The sequence below is a fragment of the Protopterus annectens genome, chromosome 8.part1, assembly GCF_019279795.1.
Source record: "Protopterus annectens isolate FY-2018-M chromosome 8.part1, PAN1.0, whole genome shotgun sequence".
Classification (NCBI taxonomy): Eukaryota; Metazoa; Chordata; order Ceratodontiformes; family Protopteridae; genus Protopterus; species Protopterus annectens.
In genome coordinates, this window is record NC_056742.1 from 541,935,099 (window position 1) to 541,961,510 (window position 26,412).

Sequence of the window (26,412 nt, forward strand, 5' to 3'; positions counted from 1 at the left end):
CATTTTCAGAAATGGAAAAGATTCAACTATTTGGCTGCCCAGTTTCCAAGTATGTTGAATTGCTCTAAACAGTATCAAAGTCTAATCTGGCATATATGTTTCCGAAGATGCATTTCATCAGACTGTGTCTGGTTTCCATTTTTGTTGCAGCATGCCTTTTTGTAGTGGCCTTTCTGAAAAGTAGTTATTTATAACTGCAACAAAGACCTCTTGTTGCCCTCCTTGGGATTTGTGTTTACTGCAATAGTTAAATTTACTTCCTTTTGAATTGCCTGATTTAGTGGACATTAAAATTTCTTTCTTGAGAAACAGGTTTTCTGGTTACAGTAACCTCAGGCAGAAGGATTTCAGTGCTGCATGTACAGATGTACAAATCATTTTGTACATTTTTCCTTTAGGACAGTGTCTCTCATTTGTGTACGTTGTCACTATATCTGTAAATCATCCCTTTCAACTTCTGTTTTAACCAACTGAATGGGGAGGTGGGGGCGGGGGGCTCTCTCTCTCCATTACATGTGTATAGGCATCTTGGGTTTTACAGCAAGAAAACATGTCCATTCTGGAAGTAGATTGACTGTCCATTTAAAGAAGGGGGGTTTGCGTTGTTCCAGTTAAAACTTTATCCACGTGGATAGGTCATTATACTGTTTTTATTACAAATGATAGCGACTTGTGCAAGGCACTGTTTGAGCAAAGTCCCTTGTTCAAAAAGGTATGTGTGTAAAGTTGCTTGTAAGCTGTAGTATGGGCTGTTGCCCACTTTTTCTGTATTTTGTGCTCTGGACTTAAACTTGGTCTGAGCCAGAAAATGTTCAGATCCTGAACAGAGTTCTACCCCAGGAAACAAATTAATTACAATAAAACTTTGTAGAGGCTCGTCAGATTTTGGCATATTGAGACTGTAAGAGATATTCTTGTCAGTCTAGCTTCCCATGCCTTTCATGTATTGGCCTTGGGCATATGTTACTGGGGGGAGGGGGGGTCATACTTTTTTTTTCATTGATTAAAAGTATCCTTATTGCAGCACTCCTCCTGTTGAAAGAAGAGTGCTTTATATAAGGAAAACACTGCACTGTGCTTAGCCTTCTGCTTGGTCCCACCCTTTGAGCTAGACAGTAAATTACGGGAACACAGATCTGTGATTCTTTACCTTGATTTTGGGGGTGGAAACTAGCAGAAAGAAACTTTAAACACTGTTAGGTAGTAACCACAGTGACTCTACAGGGTTTAGGAGTATGTAGGCACTTTGAGAGTCTTCAAGGAATGCTGTGTTTGGGGAGCACTTCAAGCGTAACAGACTGGTTTAGATATTTTTGATGTCCTGGTAGGTGGCAACTGGATATTGTGTGCAGTGTACTAGGCAATGATACTTCTGAATTGTATCTTATTTTTGATCTGCTCTTAAAATGTTTGTTTTTTTTACATTGAGGATTATAGTCTTTAAATAACAGCATATATTTGCATTTCAGAATTCATATCCTTCAGAAAATGCATTCCAGTGCAAGGCCTTTTATTCCATTAACTTTTTGAGTATGTAAGAACAGTATTTGAAATCTGTTTGTTTTGGACCTTTATTCCACAGTATTTTTTATTTTTGTCAGTAATTCTTGTGCAATCAGGTTGAGATCTGTGGCAATGATTTTGTGTGTGTGTGAAGCAAGTTGGAATACCTTAATTTGTGGCTCTGTCACTGTTCAAAAATAATAGTTTGGATAAATTTACTTTGATTGTTATTTTTATTCATTGTCAATACATTCAGACATTTGAGGTGTACACAATGTCCCTGTGGTTGCTGGATGTGTGGCTGTCTGGGGAGGAAAGTGACTGGCCTTGCCCTACCATTTAAGTTAAACAGTCAATATTCTGGGTTTGCTCAGCTGTGTGAAGCAGGGCGGCTGGCTGTAGTGTGCTTATGTGAAGGAGTTAAAAAAATGGTAACTGTAATTTATTTTTTTATTACAGTCAGACATCTGAGGTGTGTGCAGTCAAGTAAGTGTATACAGTTGCTGGTAACGAATGCTGTCTGTGGTTTTAAATGACTGACCCTGATTTCTGCTTAAGTTAAGCAATCACCATTGTGGCTTTGCAAGGCTAAAATGTTTTTTTGAAATGAGTTGCAATTCTTCATTGTGGTTACTTTGAAATAAAGTTGCATTACATTACTGTTAGCATAATTTTTCATCACAGTCCTGCAGTCAGAATGACTCATTTTTGGGCATGGAGGTTGTCTGTGAATAAAAGTGACTTACCCTGCTTTCTTTTTCTCTGGTTACAGTCATTAATATGTCTGTGGGCTTAATGCACATTTGAAACCAATTTGAAATACATTACTGTGACCATTATTTTTTCAACAAAGACCCGAGCTTTGCACATTTTGCAAAGGTACTGTAATAGCTGGCTAAGGGGGCTATGGATGGCAGTGGATTTGTGTTGTGATCAAGTTAAAATAGACATTAATCTGGCTTTTTGGGACAAATGTGCACTTGTGCTAAGTAACAGTACATTGCTGTAAACATTAAAAAAAATCAGTCCAACATCTGAGGTGTATGTACATAGTAAAGTGGCTGTAATTGATGGGTATTGAAGCCGTCTTAAATAAGTGACTTGACCCTGTTTTAGTTTTAGCACAATTAAACTGTCTGTGAACTGGCTTGGCAGAAATGTTGCCATCTTCAACCTCCTTTTTCTGATTTTTACACATGATTGTGGTGACGCATCAGAATTATGCAGTGTAAACAAAAACCCTGAAACCAGTGTTTACACTACCAAATGACTAGCTTTGACAGTGCCACACAGTGTGTTCTGTTTGATAAAATCAATGTTGAATAGTTACTACTTTGGTATACGAGTGCATGAGGGGCATTGCAGTGTACCTAAAAGTAATAATTAGCCATAGTTTCACTTTAATGCTGATGTTAGTGTGAGATGTACAGTAAGTAGTTAGCTTTTTATGGTCAAAGCAGGTTGTATTTGAAAGCCACTGATCATTGCCAGTGTGTGGAGTTAGTAATGTTACTTTCTCATAGCACTTGGTTCTCTTAAGGCCTTGGACTGTGGTGATTCTATGCAGATTCTGCATGTCCTTCCTGTCTCACTTTGGATTTTATATTCGTTGTTTGGTTTCCTTCACAAACCAAAGACTTGTAGATGAGCTGGTGTTTCTCCAGTTTACATGTGGGCAAGTTTGCAGTGTGTGTCTGTCTTGTGATAGACCTGGCTTGTGAAGGACAGTGGCAGCAGATGTGCACTTAGGTTAAAACTTGTTTAGTTGCACATTGCCCACAGTCCTGGTGGATGTATACCATAAGTATGCCTTCTTACCATTGCTTTATTCAACAAGCAGTGCTCAGAAGTCTGCATCAAAGGTTGGTACAGGCACAGTTGTTTCTACAAGTAAAGGGAACACTTAAGCAGCCATTTTTTTACTTGGGCATGGCATGCATTATCTGAACTTCTGGGGACCCTGGTGGCACCCACACCACTCCTGTGTAAGGAAGATTTGACATGTGTTTAGTATGGGGGATGCCATCCTTAAACTTTGCAGTGGGCTTCACCTAGTTTAAAATAAGTTATGCACAGAGTGTTACTGTAACCTGATTGGGGGCTGACTGATGGCAATATGGTAACAATTTCTTTATTTTCCCCACAGTCAAACCTCAGAAGTGTGCACAACAAAAGGTTGTTGTAGCTTTTTGGAGCAGCAAAAAGAAATGCTTTACTTTGATCACTGTTTTCTTACTTTCAGTCATTGTCAAGTGAATATAGGTGGCTGTTTTATGTAGATAGGGGTAAGAAAGTACTCTCTATTTTATGTTTGACAGCAGCAAATTAAAATAAATTACTGTGTCCATTTGTTTTTTTAGGCTGTCATCAAAGTCAAACATTACATGAGTTATACATCTGTCTTTTGGGGGCATAGTTGATGAGGCATGTGCTTATATGCGGTAGAAACCACTTTAAATAATTAACTATTTCTCCTAGGCTCACAGTAAACCTTTCTTCATGCACACCATCCGTTCACCTTATTTCCCCATTCTCACTCAACACCTTTACTATTTTATCATATGTACCTGGCGATTTTGTATAGTCTGAGCATGACATTTCTCACTTCTCATTTGTGAAATGTCAAGGTTTTTCCAGATATTTTAATTGTATACCTTATCTAGCTGTTTGTATATATTTTTGTTCTACACTTTAGTCTCTCTTAACACAATACATTATTTCTTGTTTTACTCTGTTGATATTGCCTTTCTAAAACAGTATAAACATTGAGAAGAACCTACCTCTGACGTTGCCTGTTTCGTACTCTGGTTATATACATATTGTATAATTGAAATCTTTGTTATAGCTCTTTACCTTGAGTTCATACTCCCGGGCAGACTCTGAAAGTAGTCTACCCAGTTCAGTGTTCCTCCCTGGTTAACTAAAACTGGGCCTAACCTTGTTAAATCAACCGAAAAAGTAAAATGTAAAAAGTCCTGGACACCACGTAGGTTTAAAAATACTTTATAATTTTCACGAAACACAGAGGATAAGCGCTTTCGTCTAATGACTAGACTTCATTAGATGTCATTAGACGAAAGCGCTTATCCTCTGTGTTTCGTGAAAATTATAAAGTATTTTTAAACCTACGTGGTGTCCAGGACTTTTTACATTTTACTTTTTCGGTTGATTTGGTTTCATTTACCAACCTTGTTAAAGTTGCTAGACATGTGCAGAGTAAGTGAAATAGAGTACCGTAGAATTGAGAAAATGGAAGTGCCAAGTGAATTAAGTCTAGTGAAAGTGTGATTGTAATAGTAACGGAGATGAGTAAGGGAATCATGAAGTGCGCTACCGTTGAAATTCAAGCCTAGCATGCTATGACTGGTTATAAACACATGAAGAAAGGTTGTTCTTCGATTAATTTGCTCTCCTTCCAAATCACAGTTGCTGTGATCTTTACCTAAGGGTAGCCCAGCATCTACCCAATATACAGGTAAAGTACACAAGAGGTGTAAATAGACGAACGCTGGAGGAAAAACTCTCTCATTCAACCAAAACTAGTCTTATAGAGGTTGTCAGTGACACTTACACCACGCGTGCTGCACAACAAAAAGACCCTAAATGTAAAACTTCTTATGCAGAGGTACTTGCAGGTAACCTTCCTAAAACACTAAGACCCTCCTGCACAGTGCAGTCAAATAAAGGGTCCTCGGCCGTCATGTAAACATTCCGTTAAAATACCACCCATAGCTACACATAGCAATACTTTATCCAACGCCTTTACTGCTAAGCTGTAGTAACACTATTCAGTGCCTCTACTGCTAAGCCCTTAAGGCAAACCAGCATGCAGCCAAATTTCCTGATCATTGATAATTATTTATTTAGGAATAACAATGTCCCCCCTAACCAAACTGAGTAAGGATGGTGTCATAGTTTGCTGCCTTTCCTGATCTAGGATCTGTCATGACATACAGGCACTCGGATCGTTGAACCACAGGTACCAGTATGACTGTTATAGGCCTTGTGGGTGTTGATGACCTGAGACATATAACCTCCCTTGACCATATGAAGTGAGGCATGGTCAGGTGTGTTGATTGTGTCTCAGGCAGGTTTGAATCTAGCACTGAGCAGCATTACTACCGTCTCCAAGGATGATGCTACATTACTAACAGAAAATGCTTTTTAACAGTTGGCTTAGCTTCTGGTATCAGTCCAGGGGGCTACAATATTTGACGGCCTGGGAGGACATGGTTACGGACCACACTGCTTTGTCAGGGATGGTCTGCACTGATCCCCTCAAGGCTTTTGGATATTGACGACGACCTTTTCCACCTGCGTAGTGTCTTTTTCAGGCAATGTCAAACTGACAAACCTACCGACTTAACTGAACCTATGAAGGAATATCTGAAGGTGAAACTGCTCAATGGTAAAAGTCTTGGCAAGAATCTCCACTCTCTGCAAGCCTTCCTGTTGAGTGTAGACATCCTTGTAACAGAGACATGGTTTAAAGTTATGGAGAATACCCTGGCAATGCAAGGTTATAATGCCTTTCACACCTTTAGACCAGCTACTGCACAGGACAGAACTAAAGTTAGAGGAGTGTATGTCTGTATTAAAACCAGCCTCATATCCGGGATAGTTAGTGTATTACCCACAGGAACGTGTGCATGTGCAACTCGCTATAAACAGGGTCTCTCGTACCTTATCCTTGCAACCTATAGGTCCCTCTTCATTTCCCAGGAAACCCAAAGTACCTCTCTCTATGTACTAGAGTCCTTTACTGTTCAACCAAATACGATATTCATGGGGGATCTCAACGACCTGTCTATAAATTGGGAATTCTGTACCACTTTTACAGAAGCCTAGTGTTTCTTAAACTTTGTTAATACCAACATCCTGAAACAGTTCATTCATTCTGCTATCGGGTACAAACATCCTTCACCTTGTACTCCTGAACATGGGTGACCAATGTTCCTCACCCAGTGTAATGTCTTCATTCATCAGATCGGACTGTAAGGCAGTGGTATTTGAAATAATAATTAAATTTGGGGATCCAGCAAAACCAAAAACCTTTAGGAACTATTCCAAGCTAACCTGTGTCTACTAAGCGACACCTTGAGTAAATTCCAAGCACCCCCAAACCCAGTAAGTACCATAACATATGCTGAGCTCTTTATAAAATCTCTGTACAGCCACATTGATAGCTGTACAGAGCAAGCTGTGCTCACTCTTAAGAATAAGACAAACTCAAAACAAGACACCCTGGTGAAATCGCTGTATCATTCAGTTATACAACAACAAAATCTGGGAAGAACAAAGCCATACATACTAAAAGCCCCCTGACCAATCTAAATAGGCAGCTGAGAGGGGTAATGAATACTTCAAAGGCTAAATTTGAGGAAAAAATAGCTTCTCAGGCAAAGGACAACCACAAAGCTTTCTACAGCTATGTCTGTAACCTCAGGGAACTACACAACAGTGTACAGAACTTAATGTAAATACCATCACCCACACTGAACCGGAGGCAGTTGCCAACCTTTTGGCTTGACAGGTCAGCTCAAATTTCTCCCGTCACTCCCCCCTCCCCCCATATTCCAAAGTAAATGCCAAATACCACAATCCTTCCAATCATTACTAGGGAGCAGGTCATCAGTACACTTTTCAAGGTCGAAACCACTGCATCAGTGGGCCCCAGTAACATCCTGGGATGTTTAATAAATAGCATAAAACAGGATCTCTGTGGTCGACTTGTCAGGTTTTGTGCCCAAGGAATGGAAGATGGCTACAGTAATTTCCCCTGCACAAAGGAGGTCCAACCACTGATCAGGTAACTACAGGTCCACAAGTCTTACCAGCCTCATATGTAAGGCCTTGGAAAGAATCATCTTGTACATGATAAATGAGAATATAAGTAACCTGCAAACGCTGTACCCATCACACTTCGACTTTGTTAAAGGAAGGTTGTGCCTTTTAAATCTGGTGAACTTTTTTGCTAGGGTTACCAAAGCATTGGATGAAGTTAAGACTGCACACAGTTTGCCTTACCTGACCAAGGCTTTTGATACAATAACCCACTCAGGCATTATAGACAAGCTCACTAATTTAGATACAAATCCTATTATCACCTGTTGGATAGCCAACTGGCTCACTGATAGGACCCTGGAGGCCAAAATAGGTGAGGCGACCTCCACCAAGAGGCCAGTCACAAGCAGAGTTCTCCAGGGCTCGGTACTGGCATGCTCCTTTTTGGCATCCATTTCTCCAAAATGGAGGCAAATGCTGAAGGTTTATTAAGTTAACAGATGATCATCAACTCCCCTGCAGACACTAGCATTCTTCAAGAAGATCTCTGTGACTAACAAATGGTACCAAAGCCATAGTTTTAAAATCGGTGCTAAGAAATGCATACTTGTACCCTGTGGGAAATCAACCATCCCAGCTAATTTATATGTAGGTAATATGCTCCTAAGAGTTGACCCAGTGGTCAGGTTTCTGGGTAAGCACATAGCCTTACCTTTGAACACCATGTGGCTACAAGGGGTGAGGAAGTCCTTTTATGTTGAGCAGCTTATAAGTAAGGGTAAGGTGTCCAGATCCAAAGAGGTCATAATCCCACTGTACTCTGCCATTATCAAACCAGTCGTTGAATACAGTGCTTCCTTTGGTATGTACCTTACCAGTCATATACAGCCATTAGAGCAACCGTGGAGGTTCCTTACAAAAAGAATACAAGTCATTAAAAACTTGCCTCATGCAGAGCACATTAAAATCCTTTCCCCCACTAAGTGTCATATAGATTGCTGAGGGTTGATCTCTTCCTGGCTTACAAAGCATCCACAAATCCCACACTTATGAATATCCTACATATTCATAAGTCAGAATACCAGAAATACAAGGTCTCAGGACCTGAGTTTTGTTTGTGATTGAAACAGAACATGTTGGTGAAAGAGATGTGTCCCAGAGACTGTCTCCCCTGTGGAACCCTTCCATATGAAGCTGAGTTTGTCTATTACCCAGTTTAAGCGCAGCCAGGTCAGTGGATGAGTAATAGGAAATTTACACTGGGTCTGGCACCTATGCCCTTTGTGGACAGAGGTAGCTTATACATGCCTGGGCCTCAGTCCTATTTGGATACAGGACACCATTCTTTTGGGAAAACTTCACTAGACTTAAAAAAATACAACCCCCCGGTCATTAGCCTAGTAAGAGTCTATAAATATACCAAAGCCTTTAGTATTTACAGGTATCGTACATCGCACACATGTTCCCCTGAGCACTGCATAGGGCATAAAGGTGACGTACTTATGCACACACTCAGAACTACTTTGCTGCTAGTCCTAACACATTTGTTCAGCATCAGTCTTCACACACGTCTGCTGTGCTGGTTACCAAGCCATGTTTCCAGATAAGTGCCCCATTGGAGTTTTTCTCTTTCTCCTCTTTTTTTTTGTGGTGGTTGTGTTCATGTCTTCTGGAAGAGGAAATTCAGTATGGGAGGCAGATTCCCCATAGAGACGGTCACAGCCAGTGTCTCATCTGTTTGGGTGCTTCTCACAATCATAAGCAGTGCTGTCTCTGCCAGGCATTTGTGCCCAAGACTTTTCATAGTAGTCACTCCTCCTTGTCCATTGTATTCACCGGTGTCTTAAGCTGTTAATTCAAGGTACTATGTCTGAATCCTCCTGGCCCAAGGGCCAGTCTGCCAAGTTAGGTCTGATCCGTCTGCTGTCCAGCCTCCCCCAGACGTTTCTTTCATGTCTGATGAAAGCCCGGATGACTGTCCGATGGTTGTTTCAGATTCCACTGCTCTGACCCCATCGGAGGCTGGCAAAGATCCCAACTTCTGACATGTCCACTGAGGCTTTTCAAATGTCTGCTTCTGGTGTTGAGGGGGAACTTCAGCTGATTATATCTAATGGACCAAAGGGATTCCTCTGATCCTAATGAGGAGATTCCTACCAACATTATTGAGTCACACCAGAGCACTGACCCCCAGAGGGTGTTTGAGGGGACATCCTGCAGAAGAAGAAACAAAGCAAAGTACATTTCCCCAACGTGAGTGGCAGGAATTCAGTCAGGGTTTATTTAATGCTTTGATGGCCTTGAAGCCTTTTCTAGGGGTCTCTGTTCCTGTTTCTCCCTGGTCTTTTGCTCCACTCGAGACCTAGGGAATTGGATTCCTTGTATGAGGGACCTGGACTCTGGGGAGGGGCTGGCTTTGGATTATTCTTCCCAAATCTTGGACTGTGGGTTAGAGGAGGGGGATTCCCTAAGCCCAGATTCTCCCGTGTTAGAGGAGGAGGAAGATCCCAGAGGAGTCCTCCTTGAGTGGTGGTATTGCCCATATGTTTTTTTTAGGTGGGATTGTTCTCAAGTCTCTGAGATTCAGAATAAATTTTGTGAACTCCTACAGATAGTCTTCCAAACCAACTGCTGTTCCTTCTCTTCTGGCTCACCTTCTGAATACTTTTTCAGCAGCATCTGTAGCCCCTCTCAGGCACTGCACCTAAGAAGCCAGATGGATTCTATAAAGTGCCTGAGGAGTGAAAATTTCTTCATAAATGCTTTTCTTCTGATCCTTCTGTAGTGTCAAGACTCCTCTGACAGCCACCCAAGTTATTGCTATCTACCAAGCCGTTGCCTTCTGTTAAGGATAATAGGGCTGTGGAAAGGTTGGGCAAAAAGTTTACATTACTACCACATTATCCTTTATGGACATCAGCTACCGTGTATATCTTGCCCCTTGTTTCTAAGTTGGTTTCAGACTTTCCTGGCTCTGAGGGAAAGACTTATGCCTTTTCCCTGCTGGGTTCTGCTTCCCAAGTTGCACACCACTCAATCAAATGCAGCTGTGATGGAGCTGATACCTCTTCCAGGATTCAAATGCAGCCGTGATGGAGCTGTTATCTCTTCCAGGATTCAAATGCAGCTGTGATGGAGCTGATACCTCTTCCAGGATTCAAATGCAGCTGTGATGGAGCTGATACCTCTTCCAGGATTCAAATGCAGCTGTGATGGAGCTCATGCCTCTTCCTGGCTGCTGCCCTTGGTTCTGTTATGAAGTCTTGTTCTTGGCTTTTTCTTCAGACTTTGATTATATTAAGACCAAATTTTTGGATACCCCTTTGAATAGTAAAACCTTTGTATTTGCTTCTGTTGAACTTCTCAATTCTTTCTAACTCAAGAGCAAAGCCTTGCAGGAGCCGAAATATATTTTTGATGTCCTTCTATTCCCATGTTGCAGTATGCATAACCTTTGAGTTATCCTCTGCTTATCTACCCAAATGTCTGACCAGTGTACAAAAGCTTTAGTCACTGCAAGGTACATGGGACATCTGACTTTGGCCGTAGGGTGCGTGGGCCATAAAAGTGATGTCTGCACGTACTTTTCCTCAGAACTTCACTGCCACCAGTTGAATGTCGGCTCTTCCTGCTGTCTGTGCTGTCAGATCTTCAAATTTAAGTACCCCATTGGGGCATTTTTCTTCTTTTGGTCACTGCATCCCTGCTTAGATTCATGTTATCCAGGAAGGGAAAGTGTAGATGCGGATTCAGATCCCCCATAAGGATGCCCATGACATTTACCTTTTCTCTCTTGGGCCCAACCACGACCATAAAACCTGTGAAATTTTTCAGGCTTTTGTTCCTAAGACTTTTTGCAGCCATCTGCACACCCTAAATATCTAGTTAGAAAACCAACATCTTAAACGTCTGGCTCTGGCGATAGAAGGGCCATCCGGTCAGACTGTTGAGCCACTAAAAGAGAAGGCCAAAGTTTCCAGGCCTGAGCCTATTGCTGCACCTCCACCACCTAACATTCTCTCTGGGGCTGTTTGCCTGGAGGAAAGTGCGGAACCAGCTGAGTTAGGTATAGTGGGTACCGTTCAGGAATCCGCAGAACCTAGGGCTGAAAGCACATCCAAGGAGGTTTTGCAGACGTCTGGCGCTGACAATGAGGGGGAACCTCAGCTCGCAACGGATGTCCAGACCGGTTCTTCCACTGCTTTAGATCAGTCTGAACCGAGGCCCTCCTTAGGCCCTACACCCTCCAGGCCTACCTCTTCCTTAAAAAAGAAACGAAAGACAAAACACGTCTCCTCCTTGGGAAAGCCTGCCTGATTGGCAAGCTTTCTATCAAAGCTTATTTAATGCCTTCAGGGCCCTTAGGCCTTCTATGTCTGCTTCCCCTCCAGCAGCCCCTCCAGTTATCAATCCTAGGCCTTAAGACTGAAGACCTTCATTGTCTTGATGCTAAGGATTCTTTAGATTCCCCTTCAGAGGACTCACTTTCTTATGCCTCTCAGATGCCTTCCCCTCTTGGGTATGCTTCCCTAAGGAGGACTCTGCTGAGGCATACTCCCAGGAGAGGACCTCACTTTTGGTGAAACTTCTCTAAAATGAGGGAGTTTTTTAAAATGGAATTCCACTGCAATGTCCAAGGTTCAAAAGTGGTGGTATGAGCGCTTACAAGTAGACACCCCTTCACCTTTTTCCATCCCTCCAGTCTTACCAACCTGTTTTGGACACCTTCAATGCAGCCTCTCAAAACCCTGATTCCTAACCACCAGCCCCTTAAAGGCCTGACAGGTTTTATAAGGTCCCAGAAGTGGCCAAATATCTGATTAAATGCCCTGTTGCAGACCCTGGCACTGTTTCAGTCTCTGCAGGCAAACCTTCCAGATTACTTCCCTCCACCTGTGTCCTTCTCACTGTTAAGGAGAGTAAGACCATGGAACGCATTGGCAAAAAAGTGTACACCTGTGCCACTTTGGCTTTTAGGGCGGTTAGCTGCCAAACACACGTCTAAGTATGCCCTGGCCCTTTTGACCCAGGTTTCCAAACTATTGGCTGATCTGTCAGACTCTCCTTCTAAGGCCCAAATATCATCTTCTTGTCCTCTCAAGTGACAAGGCACTCTATCAGATGCAGCTATGATGCTGCAGAGGCCTCTGCCAGATCTGCAGCTACTGCCTCAGGGCACAGGAGGTACTCTTGGCTGAGACTCCAACCCCTACCTGATGATATCAGGGCTAAACTACTGGATGCACCCCTGGACATTTCTGCTCTTTTTGAGGCTAAAGTGACTTTTCAAAACCCTTCAGCAAAAGGGGAAGGAATTGCTAGACTTGAAATATTTGCGTCTCCAGTCCTTAAATTCCATACGAATTATCCCACCAAGGCACAATTCATCAGGAAACATTCTGCTGCTATCCCTCATTTCAGGAGCAAAAAGAGCTCCAGGAAGCAGCATCCTCCTTCCGGGCCTGCTCGGACTCGAGTTCAGAAACCTCAGTTTCAGGATAGGGCAGGTAGTCTGTGACTGCCTCTTTTCCCCTTCACCCCCTCTGGATTGCATTCCTCTAACCCAAAGACTCTCTCACTGTCTTCTTGTCTGGCAAAGCATTACCTCAGACAAGTGGATCTTGTCTACTATAGAAAAGGGTTACTTCATGACTTGGGTCATTCCTTCCTTCTTAAGAGACATCCCACAGTTACTGAAGGAGCAGCTCCCCTTTTTCCAGGCAGTCTTAGACAGCCTCCTCTCTCAGGGGACTATTTGCAGCCTGTCCCTCTGTCAGAAAAGGGAAAGGGCTTTTACTCATGACATTTCCTAGTCCCAAGGAAAAATGGCCGATGGTGACCCATCCGTGATCTCACCCACCTCAACCTTTTCCTACAAGTACCCACTTTTCACATCCTTACTCTCAAGACCCCCCCCCCCCCCGCTAATGCCTCAGGCATGTCTGGCCACTTTGGACATCAAAGATGCATATCTACATACCTCTGTAAGGCCCAGCTACAGGAAGTATTTATGAATGTTCTTCGTATTTCACTGTTGCAGTCCTCACATATGGGTTATCCAACTCCCAGTAGCCCTCAGTCGGCCCGAATACCAGAGTCCTTGGTATATGACGTTGGCTGCTATCTGTTGTAAAACTGATGTCAGAACATCCGGTATAAAGGGAGGCAGCCGATGCCATTTCCTCCATCTTTCTTGCTGCAGAACCCGAAGCAGATGCAATTCGCACTAGTGCCTGTCGGCTGTTTACCTTAAGTTTGCTTTCCGACTACAAAGTTAGCCGCCTTCAGATAAGTACCCCGTTGGGGATCCTCTTTACTTGCTTTAATGAATGTCAGATAAAGTTATTAACTGTCTTGCCTGTGGAAAATAGATTCCACACCGTGATTTCCATTCCTATTGTACAACTTGTTTGGGCCTTGAGCAAGACGTCCCTAACTGCGATCACTGTGCTTCCTTTAACCCGCGTACCATATGCCGTAGAGCTAAGATTTTGTATAGGCATTTCGGAGTCTGGCCAGAGTTCGTCGGCATGGAGTTTTCTGGTCTCCTGACTTCGGATATACCTAGGAAACGCATAGACAAGGGCAGCCCCTGCAGTCCGCAGATTTTCAGCCGCAGGCCTCTGCCGAGACCTTTACAGAGTCCTCCATGCTGCAGGCTGCTATTTCGTCTTCAGACCCTCCCCCTGTCGCCACCTCAGATGGGTCCGGGGCCGCTTTGCAGGCACTGGCTTCTGACTTCTTTTCGACATGAGACCAGAACCAGACTGGCTACCTTAGTTCTGCAGTTGCTAGGCCTCCCGAGTCCCTTCGGATTGCTAGTAAACCTTCCAGCCGCAAACCTACTCACAAGCAGGCGTCGGCTTCCACTCCAGTGCCTCAGTCCCAGTTGGTAAAGATTGCTGGTGATCATCTTTCCCTTATTAGGGACTCTCATCCCCCCCCCTTCCAAGAGGGCTAGGGAATTATCTCGTGATGTTTTGTCTGTCTCAGATTCTGAGATTTACAGTATGTCTGCTGGTGAATAAGGAAATTCTCAACATGTTCATCGTGTTACCCTGCTGCAGTCATCACACTTCGGTTATCCTGCCGTCAGGCGGTCCCGCAGTCGGCCTGAGTTCCAAAGTCTTGGTCCGGCGTCGGTTGCTGTCGCTTCTTCCCTGACGTCAGTGCACCAGGGGTATATAAGAGGCATCCGATGACATTTTCTTCATTCTTTCTTGCCGCGCAGTGCCCGAAGCAGAAGCAGTTCGCAAGTGCCGGTCGGCCGACACCTGAGATTTTCGAATCGAATTTCAGTCCGAAGTCTTCAATAAAGCTAAGTACCCCATTGGGGAACCTTTTCTTGCCTCAGTCCGATGTCAGAAAAAGTTAACAATTGCATTTCTTGTGGGAAGCAAATACCTCATAAGGACTTCCATTCTTATTGTATTCCTTGCCTAGGCCCAGACCACGACGTCATAGGTTGTCGGTTGTGTGCTAGGTTTAATAAACGAATTATCAAACGCCGTTTTGACCTCGCACAACATTACTTTGGTAGGAAATTTAATTATATCATGCCGTCGGAGCAGCCGACGACTGGCATGCATAAAAAACGCAAGGATAAGGACAGGCAGCCTAGGAACAAGCCAGACTCCGAGGCCTCTGCTGGGCCTGTCGCCAGTTCTCCGGTTTTCAGTGAGGCGCCTATGCAGCCCCTGACGACCACAGAATTGGAACCCCAGACACCTTTAGATTCTCAAGCGGAGTGTACTAGGTCGTCACAGCCATCTTCATTAGGCCCTTCCGACACTGGAGCAGGAGGAAATCCTGGTGCAGTAGAAACACCTACGGTTGCAGAAGGTGTCTTCAGACCGGACCGCACTCACCATTAAATCTTATGCTAAGCTTAAAACTCCATTAAAACCAAAAAAGACTGTACATCAGTCTCCAGTTCAATGCCCCATGCCTAAGAAACAGATGCTTAAGATGGCTGAAGATTTGATTACCCTAATCAGGGGTTCCCATCTCCCTCCAGATAAAAGATCAAGACAAGAGGAGGATTATGCTTCCTCTGAACAGGTTTCTATTTCCTCAGATTCTTCTGAGGAACAGGATTGCGCTTTTCCCCCTTATGAAGACTCTATTCCCTCAGCATCTCCACTTGAAGACTACTCCTTTGGGGAAACTTTACATACCATGAGGGAACATTTCCATTGGGAAGGCCAGGACTACTCTGATTCTAAGAAAAGGCTCTGAGAGTTCCTTTTACTACCCCAGCACAGACCACTTGCTATCCCTCCAGTTTTAGACATTGTGGATGATGTTTACTTGGAGTCTAGTCTAAATCCAGACTCTCTACCTCCTGCTCCAGCCAAACCAGACAGATACTACAGAGTACCTGACTCACACAAATTCCTTTACAAAAGCCCTGTGGCTGACCCAGAAACAATTTCCCAGGGTCCCAAAGGAGCTAAAGCTTCTATGGCTAAAAATCCTGTGCCCTCTGAAAGGGATTCCAGAGCCCTAGATAGATGGGGAAAGAAGATATACACCTCAGCTACACTGGTTATGAGAGCATTAAATTGTCAGTTTCACATGCTGAAATATCAGCAATTCCTAATTTCTCAATTAAAACAAAAAATGAGCACACATTCTGAACAGTCTGAATTCAAGGAAATACAGGATCTGTTGCATGCAGCTGAACGGGTGGGCAAACATACTTTACAATGTGGATTTGATTCATTGGAAGCATCCTGTAGAGCAGGGTCTGTCATACGTAGACATGCTTGGTTAAAAGAACAAAAACCCTACCTGATCATGTTAAAGCAAAATTATTGGATGCACCTTTACAGCAGGATGTATTATTTGGTGTCAAAGCAGAAGAGGTTTTAAAGAAAATGGAGGATAAGGCAAAGTCTATGCAAACGGTCAAGGATTTTTTTACAGGAACAACCCCCTCGTTTCAGCAGAAATTGGCCAACAAAAAATGGTCCTTTCAAGCTTCTGACAGATCACAGAGGGGCAAATACAGACGCCCAAGGGGCAGATATCAGTCACAAGGCCCTTACAAACCTCACCAATGGGGTACTGCTACCCAGAAAGGAGGAGAAGACAGGCCCCAAACTAGCAGAAGACAAACACAATGACTCAACCCTCAAACTACCAAGCAAATCTGTCTTGGCAGCTCCCTTGGGAGGAAAATTAGCACTTTTTGCAGACAACTGGCACATCATCACAAAAGACAAACGGGTCCTAAACATTGTCTCACAAGGATACAGATTCCACTTTCATACCTTGCAAGGATAAAAGGAATGCCAAACCTGCCGCCAAATCAATGGGCAGAGGCACAAAAACAAATTACAGCTCTCATGGACATGAGAGCCATTCTACAGGTTTCTACACAGGAGCAAGGACAAGGATTTTACTCAATACTCTCTCTAGTCCCAAGAAAGGACAAAGCATGGAGACCCATTCTGGATCTTTCAATTCTGAACACCTATCTGCAAGTACCAAAATTCAAGATGCTAACACTACAGCAGCTTCTTCCCATGCTGGGCAAGAATGCTTGGCTAGTAACGTTGGACCTCAAGGAAGCATACCTGCATGTCCCTATCAGACAAAATTGCAGAAGATACCTCCGCTCCATGGCAGGTTCAACCCACCATCAATTCTCTGCACTGCCCTTTGACTTATCTACTGCGCCCAGGGTCTTCACAAAATGCCTGGCACCAGTAATTGCATACTGCAGACAAAGAGGAATTCAAATATACCCATACTTGGATGACTGCCTTATTCAAGCAGAAAGCAAGGACATTTTCTAAAGCATCTGGCATTTGTCAAACACCTTCTAAGTTGCCTAGGGTATACAGTAAACGAAAAGAAATCAAAACTAGTGCCCTCACAAAACATAATATTCCTGGGTGCCAGCTTGAATACAATGGCCCAGATGGCTTATCTCACACCAGACAAGCAACAACAGCTGACTCAATACTTCAAAATAATGGCTACACAGACCCAACTCCCTGCAAGAAAAATTCTGCTGGCCTTTGGATTCATGGCATCTTGCATACTACTAATACCATTTGCAAAACTGCATATGAGGAAATTACAGTGGTACCTGAAAAGCGTATGGTCTCAGCACAGCCACAGCTTGGAAACAATGATACCACTCATTCCCTGCCTTCAACAGGAGTTTGTATGGTGGGCACAGGCATGTCACCTCAACAAGGGTCAGCCTTTCACCTTACCCACAGCCAGGCAAACTATGACAACAGATGCATCGGACTATGCCTGGGGAGCACACATGGCAGGGCACTGCATTCAGGGCAAATGGACTACAGATCAAAGGCGTCTGCATATCAATCAAAAAGAAATGCTAGAAGTACAGAATGCCCTAACAGCTTTCAAGGACCTCTTACACCCAGGACAACTACTAATAAAGACGGACAATACCACAGTAATGTGGTACATAAACAAGCAAGGGGGCACACATTCCTACCCTCTATGCAGGCAAGCAATGATCTTGTGGAACACAGCACTGTCTTACCAAGTTCAACTACAAGCACAGTTCCTGCCAGGAAAGAAAAATGCATTGGCAGACGACCTAAGCAGAAACATCATGGATCCCCACGAGTGGAAACTAGCTCCACAAGTATTTGCAATGATAACTCAAAAATGGAGACGCCCAGACATAGATCTGTTTGCCAACCCCCCAAAACTACCAACTTCAAAAATTTTGACAAGGACATTCCACCCACAAGCTTGGAAAGTGGACGCTCTCTCATTCAGTTGGAAAACGTTAACAGTGTATGCCTTTCCTGCACTGCCTCTTCTAACGAAGGTACTGCTGGAAGTCAGATTAGAGAGGCCAAAAATGATACTCATTGCACCAGACTGGCCACGCCAGCACTGGTATCCAATTCTAAGGAACATGGCCCACGGCCCACCATGGATTTTACCACAAATTCCTTCACCTGCTCACCCAGCGAGACAATCGGATTCTACACAGCCAGCTCAAGACTTTAAATCTGGCTGCATGGCAAATTACCTAAACAACCAGCCAACACCTCTATCCAGAGCTGTTATGGATGTCATTCTGGAGGCCAGGAGGCCCAGCACCAGGAAAACCTATTCAGACAAATGGAAAAGATTTTGCGCCTGGAACCAGGCTAAAGGCCAAAATCTCCTTGATCCCAACATTCCTCAGATTCTACAATATTTAACTGAGATGTTGCACAAAGGACTTTCCTTTTCCTCTATTAAGATCCACGCCTCAGCAATTTCAGCTCATTACAATACGGATCCTCCTTTATTTTCACATCCTCTCCTAAGACAGTACCTCAGAGGGGCTAAGAACATAAGACTGCCCAGGAGAGCACCAACACCTACTTGGGATCTCAACTTTGTTCTGGAAAAGCTTACACTGCCGCCCTTTGAACCAGCTTTTTCAGCTGATTTAAAATTTCTTTCATGGAAAACTGCCCTGCTACTAGCAATAACTTCAGCTAGAAGAGTCTCAGAGCTACAGGCACTAATGGCAGTGGAGCCTTTCCTCATTTTTCATCAAGACAGAGGTTCTATACGAACTAACCCTTCCTTTATGCCAAAGGTGGTATCCAGTGTGGCCCTAAACCAAACCATTCATTTGCCCACCTTTTTCCCAAATGCCCAGAACAAAGGAGAAAGACTCCTGCACTCTTTGGACATTCACAGACAATTATGTTACTACTTGGATAAAACTAAGGCTTTCAGAAAATCTGACCAGCTCTTTGTAGCCTATGCTGCAGGATCACAAGGAAAAGCTATCTCAAAACAGACCATTTCAAAATGGATAGGACAGTGCATACGTTTCTGCTACATGCATCATGGGAAACGGGTACCTGCTAACATTAGGTCCCACTCCACCAGGGCTACAGCTACATCAGCAGCCTTTCTCAGGGGGGTGCCATTCTGGAAGCTGCAACTTGGAGTTCAGTGCACACCTTCACCTAACACTGTCACTTACCTCTATATTCTAAGACTAGAGCTGGTTTTGCCACTGCAGTTTTGCAGGGCCTACTAGCTTCTTCAAACCCTGTTTAACTCCACCACCCATCCTTAGCTTTTGGATTCAGCCCAAGTGTGATGACTGCAGCAGGGTAACACGATGAACATAGTACAGTTTTGTACCTACCATAAATGTAGATATTCGAGTGTTCATCCTGCTGCAGTCCAGGTTACCCTCCCTCCAGCCCCTCTGAACTAGCTGGACTTATCTATACCATTCTATCCTATGCAACCTCTGTGGTGTATTTGCTTGTGCCTGAAGGTATTGTTTTATTTTTATATGTACATTTTTATATAGCAATATATATATTTTGCCTACCTGTTGGGGGCACCTGACATCTGGGGCAAGAAAAACTGAAGAAAATGGCGTTGGATGCCTCTTGTATACCCCTGGCGCACTGACGTCAGGGAAGAAACGACAGCAACCGACGCCAGACCAAGACTTTGGAACTCGGGCCGACTGCGGGACCGCCTGACGGCAGAATAACCCAAGTGTGATGACTGCAGCAGGGTGAACACTCGAACATCTACATTTATGGTAGGTACAAAACTGTACTTTTTTCTGGCTTTGATGATTCTAATGCTGAGGACGCTATCCTTTCTGCCTCCCCTCCAGAAGATCTTTCCTTTGGGGATACTTTGAATACTCCTAGGGAGCACTTTAAATGGGAATGTCAGGATTTTCCTCAGTCTAAGAAAAGAATCAGGGAATTTTTGGACTTGCCACAGCATAAGCCTCTGGCTTTACCTCCAGTTTTGGAAGTTGTGGATGATGTTTTCATGGAAAATTTTTAACTCCTAAGTCTGTTCCTCCTGACCCCAGAAAACCTGATAGGTATTATAGGGTTCCTGATTCTCATAAATTCCTTTTTAAAAACCCTACTGCTGATCCTGAGATTATTTCTCAAAGCCCAAAGTGTGTTAAGGCTGCTATTGCTAGAAACCCTGTGCCTTCTGATAAGGAGTCTAGGGCCTTGGACAGGTGGGATAAAAAAGTCTATACCTGTGCAACTCTTGCCATTAGATCCGTGAATTGTCTTTTTCACATGCTTAAGTATCAGCAGCATACTTTGGAGGCTATTAAGGCTAAAATTGGGGATATTCCTTCCATGTCAGAGAACAAAGATGTACAAGACTTACTGAATTCTGCCACTTTATTTAATAAGCATTCACTTCATTGTGGTTTTGACACTTTGGAGGCTTCTGTCAGAGCAGCAGCCATTGGTTCCATTGTTAGAAGACATGCTTGGCTCAGGGAGCAGCCTCTTTCTGAACCTTTTAAATCTAAATTGCTGGATGTTCCTTTGCAGAAAGACAATCTTTTTAGTAATAAGGCTGAGGAGGTACTGAAGAAGTTGGAGGATAAGGCGAAATCTATGCAAGCTGTATATATACACGTACGTGTGTGTGTGTGTGTGTGTGTGTGTGTGTGTATATATATATATATATATATCTACACACACAAACACACACACATATATATCTATGGGGGTCCGACTGGGGTGTTCACTTCTGAGGAAAGGTATGTGGAGATGCCACTTTTTGTGCCCCATACACCCTACGGCCAACGTCAGATGTCCCACGTACTTTGCAGTGACTAAAGCTTTTGTGTACTGGCTGGATGTTTAGGTAGCTAAGCAGAGCATAACCCAAAGGTTATGATTTGTGCTACATGAAAGAGAAGAACATGTATGGTTACGGTAAGATTTTGACAACTATTCTTGTCTCCTTTTCCCAAATTTCAGAGACATTATTTCTACCAGTCTGGTTTTGTTTGTAGGCAATCTGACCTTCCTCCTAAGGGCGAGAAAGCTTCTAGGTGTGTGCCTCCTGCTAAGTGTACTCAGACTCCTCCCAGAAATCTGCTTTCCAGGACAAGCCCGGTTCTGTTTGACAATTTGCTTCCTCCTTCCCTCAGTCAGGTTCCCTTTGTCCCTCTGTCTGTCCTTGCCCCTCCCAAATTGGGTGCAGGTTGCTTCAGACTCTAGGTTTCTGTTCATTTTCATTTGGGTATATTTTATGGTTTGGAAGTCCTTTCCACCCTTTCCAGGAATTGCTCAGCTTCCTCTGGAGCAACACTCTCATTTCCCAGAGGTTCTACACTCTGTCTTGGCTCAAGGCAGCATTCAAGCTGTGCACCCTGCCCAAGTGGAGAAAGGAGTTTTATTCTAAGGTGTTTTTGGTCCCACCAAAGGAGGGTGTAGGACTATGTCTGGATCTTTACTGGCTAAACACATCTCAAGATTCCTTCCTTTCAGGTTTCATCTCTGCAGACACTATTTCCTCTTTTAGCCTCAGGCCTTTCTTGTCTCTGGATCTCAAGGATGCCTACCTTCACATACCTATCTATCCCCTCTTCAGGAAATTTTCTGCATCTCTTCCTTGCATTTTTAGTTCTGTGCTTTGCCTTTTGGTCTCTGTACTGCCGCAAGGATATTTACCAAATGCTTGCTCCTCTCATTGCTGTTTTCAGGGTTCAATGTATTCGGAACTTTTGATATCCAAATTATTTGCTTTTTCAAGTTCCTTCCCCAGCTGTCTACTTTAGGATGTCAGGTTTACTACTTCCCTGTTTCAGTCTGGAGTTCACCCTAAACTTCCAGAAATCCGTTCTGATACCTTCCCAGAAGCATATTTTCCTTGGCTGCAGGCTTCAGGCAGTTCCCATTATGTCATCTCTGCCTGCTCCAAAGGCTGTGTCTAATAACCTTTTTCAATCCCTTCTTCCTGTAGCATCTATTATGGCCAGGGTTCATGGCTGCCTCCATTCCTATGCTCCTCCTCACCAGGCTCCATATGAAGGAGCTTCAGTGATGCTTCCTGTCAGTATGACTCCAATATTGCCACCCCCTGGAGTTCCTGGTACCATTCCTTTCCCGTCTCAAGATCGAGCTTCAGTGGTGGATTGATTAGCTTTCTGTCAAACTGGGGATTTCTTTTCAGTCTTCATTCCTGACTCAAGAGCTCTTTACAGACACCTGAGACAAGGGAGTGGAGTGCTTCTTGTTCCCCCCTAAAAGTTCAGGGTCTCTGGCCTCCCCATCAGAGGTCAGACCACATCATCGTAAAGGTGATGAGGGCTTTGCTTCTTGGCTTTCAAGCTTTTCTTTCCCTCTTTTATCCCATCCCCCTCAAAGTTTTCACAGACAGTACTATGGTGATGTATGTCTCTAAGCAAGGGGGTACAATGTCCTATCTTTGCAGACTAGCTCTTCAGGTGTGGGATCTAGCTGTCCATTGTCACGTGACTCTTCAAGTGGTTTACATTCCCTCAGAGCGCAAGCTAGTGGCAGATTTCCCTGAGCAGGTCCAGCACACAAACTCACAAAGCGGATGCTTCACAGAGATTTGCCCTGAACATTGACCATTAGTGAGGTATTCCTCATGTAGATCTTTTTTGCCTCCCCTGTGAAGAGACAGCCTGCTCTATTCCATTCCAGAATACAAAGTCTTCTGGCTTGAAAAGTGGACACTGTCTTTTCCTTGGAAGGGGTTGATGTTCTTCGTGTTTCACTGTTGCAGTCATCACATTTGGGTTATCCCTGCTAGGGTAGCCCTCAGTCGGCCCGAATACCAGCAGTGTAGTATTTCTGTCTCGGTTGCCATCGCCCCAGGACTGACGTCAGGTCGTCAGTGTTATAAATTAAGGCAGCCGACACCATTACTTCAGTACAGGAAACAAAACAAACCAGTCGCTCCAGGAAAAATAGACCAATTTAATGCACAAATGCAGGTTAAGCGCTTTCGTCAAGCATATCCACAAGACTTCCTCAGAACAAAAGAAAATAATCACCAAGCAGTTTAAATGTCCTTCCCAAAAGTCACATGTAAAATAACATCCAATAAAAACACATACAAGTCAGCAATTAAGACAAAACCATATAAATATATATAAATGAAAATATTAAAATGTTAAGTATAGAAAGATCTCCCCTTTAAAACACTTGAAATAGAAATATTTTCATTGGGCCCAGGAAAAACACCTGCATTGAGTCTGATTTGCCATTGCAACTCTTTAAGCTCTAAAATTTCATTCCAAGGGGCCCCCCTGGGATCCCTGTTAACATGATCAGTGGCAACAAACCTAAAAATATGATCATTGTTCTCAAAAACATGTTTTTCAAGAGCATTATTCGTATTAACCTTTCTAATATCAAGGGAATATTCATAAATGTGTTCCTTGAACCTACGCTGAGTCTTCCACATAAAAACAATTACAATTTTTACACAAAGCTAAATAAACAAAGTCCCTAGTATTCCAGTTGTTAAAAAAATGTATAGAAATCCTCCTTCCATTTACATAGACCTCGTTAAGTTCTGTTAAATACCTACAGTAATTACAAGAACCACATTTGTGGAGACCCATTTGTTGTCTTGACCTACTGTTTCCAGTATATCTTTAAAACATCTCCCTTTTTCTATAAACCATTTTTACTCCCTCTTTATAAACCCCTTGTAGTTCTTTATAAACAGAAAAAACATGCCAATATGTATTCAAAATGTTGAACATTTTTGAACATTCCGGTGTATATGTCGTAGTAAAAGAAATGTGGGACAAATTACTAGCTCTAGCTTTAATCTCCTTATCCATTACAAAGGTATTAGTCCCAAAATTACCTAATAGAGGGGGATAAAAACCTCTAATTCTTTTATCTCGCACCTCAAAATACATTTCCACAATAAGGGATTACCCCCTAGCCGAGAACAATTCAATAAGTTTACCAGCTTCCCTAAAAAAAGTATCATCCTCAGAAGTCATTCTTGTTAGCCGAATGAATTGAGTTTTTACCCAACCTTTCTTCTGATGGTGTGGGTGACAACTTTCATAATGCAAGTAACAATTTGAAAAGTTTGGTTTTCTATGAATTTGACTAACAAATCTTCTCCCCACACAGTCTTTAGAAAGGTGAACATCTAGATAATTAATCTCATTCTTGTCCCACTTAGCACTAAATTTCAGAAAGCAGGTAGTTTGAGGTATTCAATAAAATGTTGTAAATCTACCTCAGTGGCCTTCTAAAAAATGATGACGACGTCCAAAAATCAGGCGGTGAAGGACCAAAAGAATTCAACACAAACTGGGTCTCCCATTTAAGCATAACAATGTTAGCAAAAATGGGGACACAAGCGGCCCCCATTGCCATCCCTTTTTTCTGGAGAAAATAATGGCCATCAATGTACACAAAATTGTTTTTTTTTAACACCAGTTCCATCATCAAATCCAAAATGTTGATCTCATTGTTACAAAAAGTTCCCTTTTCCATAAGAAACGCATGAAACCAATCGAGCCTTCTCATGTGGGATGACATTAAACAAGTTGTTCACGTCAGTAGTACAAAAAACAAGGTCATCATCAAAGCAAACTTCAGAAACCATTACTTCAGTCTTTCTTGCCAAGGAGCCAGAAGCAGTTCGCAGAAGTGCCGGTTGGCTGCTACCTGAGTTTTTCGTTTCCGACTTAGTAGAAGTCTTCTAAAGCTAAGTACCCCGTTGGGGATACTTTTTTCTTGCTCTAACCGATGTCAGAAAAGTTAATTGTCTTGCCTGTGGAAACCAAATAAGCGGAGATTTTCATTCTTACTTCATCACTTGCTTAGGCCCAGACCACGACGTCCCCCACTGTTGCTTTCGTGCTTTGTCCAATGCCAGAACTATACGTCATCGAGCCCTTACTGTAGCTAAATATTTTCACTCTCATTCCTCGAATTCAGATATGGCTTCGGTAAGCCATCCGACAGCAGATCTTCCGAAAAAATGTAAAGATAAAAACCGATACAGACCACACGGGTCCAAAACTGCTGACAACGCTTCCGTTAAGCTAGTCGTCAGTTCTCCGGTCCTCAGTGAGGCGCTTTCGCAGGCTGCTACCGAGACCCTTTCGGAGTCCATTATGCCATGAGACTGTTCAATGTCTCTACCTTGGATGGGTCCAGAGCCACTGAGCAGGCACCGGCTTCTGAGGAAGTACTTCACATTACCGATTCTCGACACAGACCGACTTCTTTCGCATCTACCGTTCTTTTGAAAACTCCCGGGTTTCTAAGGCCCAGGGTACAAACCACACCCAAGAAACTGTCCCAGTCTCAGGCACCTGCTTCCTTGCCTCAGTCACACATGCTTAAAATGGTGGAAGACCTTATAATGCTTATCAGGGGAAGCCAGCCTACCCCTTCCAAAAGAAAGAGGTTTGTCCCCAGTAGATATTCTTCGTGTTTCACTGTTGCAGTCATTACATTTGGGTTATCCTGCTGGCAGGTTGCCCTCAGTCGGCCTGAATTCCAAAGTCTTGGATCCTGCGTCGGTTGCTATCGCCTCTTCCCTGATGTCAGGTCGTCAGGGGTATAAAAGATGCAGCCGACGCTATTTTCTTCAGTCTTTCTTGCCACGCGGTGCCCGAAGCAGAAACAGTTCGTAAGTGCCAGTCGGCCGACTCCTGAGATTTTCGTGTTCGAGTTTCAGATCCGAAGTCTTCATTAAAAGCTAAGTACCCCGTTGAAACTTTTTCTTGCTCCAGACCGATGTCAGAAAAAGTTAATAATTGTATTTCTTGTGGGAAGCAAATACCTCATAAGGACTTTCATTCTTACTGTATTCCTTGCCTAGGCCCTGACCACGACGTTTCTAGTTGTCGGTTTTGTGCTAAATTTGACCAACGCAGTATTAAGCGTCTGTACGATTTTGCATTAAGCTATTTTGGGCGAAGATTTAATTATACAATGTCGTCGGATAGCCATCCGACAACCGGAGTTCACAAAAAACGCAAAGAAAAGGACAGGCAACCGAGGTCCAAAAACGACGACGAAGCTTCTCCTATGGCAGTCGCCGGTTTTCAGTGAGGCTCTTTCGCAGCCCCTGACGCCCGCTGCTTTAGAGTTACAGGCCGCCACTGACTCCCACGTGGAGTCTGCCAGGCCGCAGGAAACTCAAGGCATTGGAGCCTCGGAGAGTATTCCCTCAGATGGGTCCGGAGCCGCTGAGCAGGCATCGGCTTCTGAGGGTGTATTCAGACCTAAACAATTATATATTAAACCGACTTCAGTTTCAAAGGCAAAGACTAAAGCACCTTTAACGGCGAAGAAACAAGTTCACCAGCCACAT

The 26,412-nt window shown here is 43.5% G+C and overlaps 1 protein-coding gene across 2 annotated transcripts in view; it reads left to right on the forward strand.

Moving 5' to 3' along the window:
* Positions 1–26,412, forward strand: part of USP10 (ubiquitin specific peptidase 10) — an 864,697-nt gene that overhangs the window by 600,570 nt on the left and 237,715 nt on the right. Inside the window, exon 11 of one of the 2 annotated variants that reach the window (XM_044082060.1) lies at positions 1,963–1,989. The exons of the other annotated variant lie outside the window; for it this stretch is intronic. Within the exon in view, the coding sequence (XP_043937995.1) occupies positions 1,963–1,989 (27 nt within the window). The remainder of the gene's footprint in view (positions 1–1,962; positions 1,990–26,412) is intronic. 2 annotated transcript variants of the gene reach the window in all.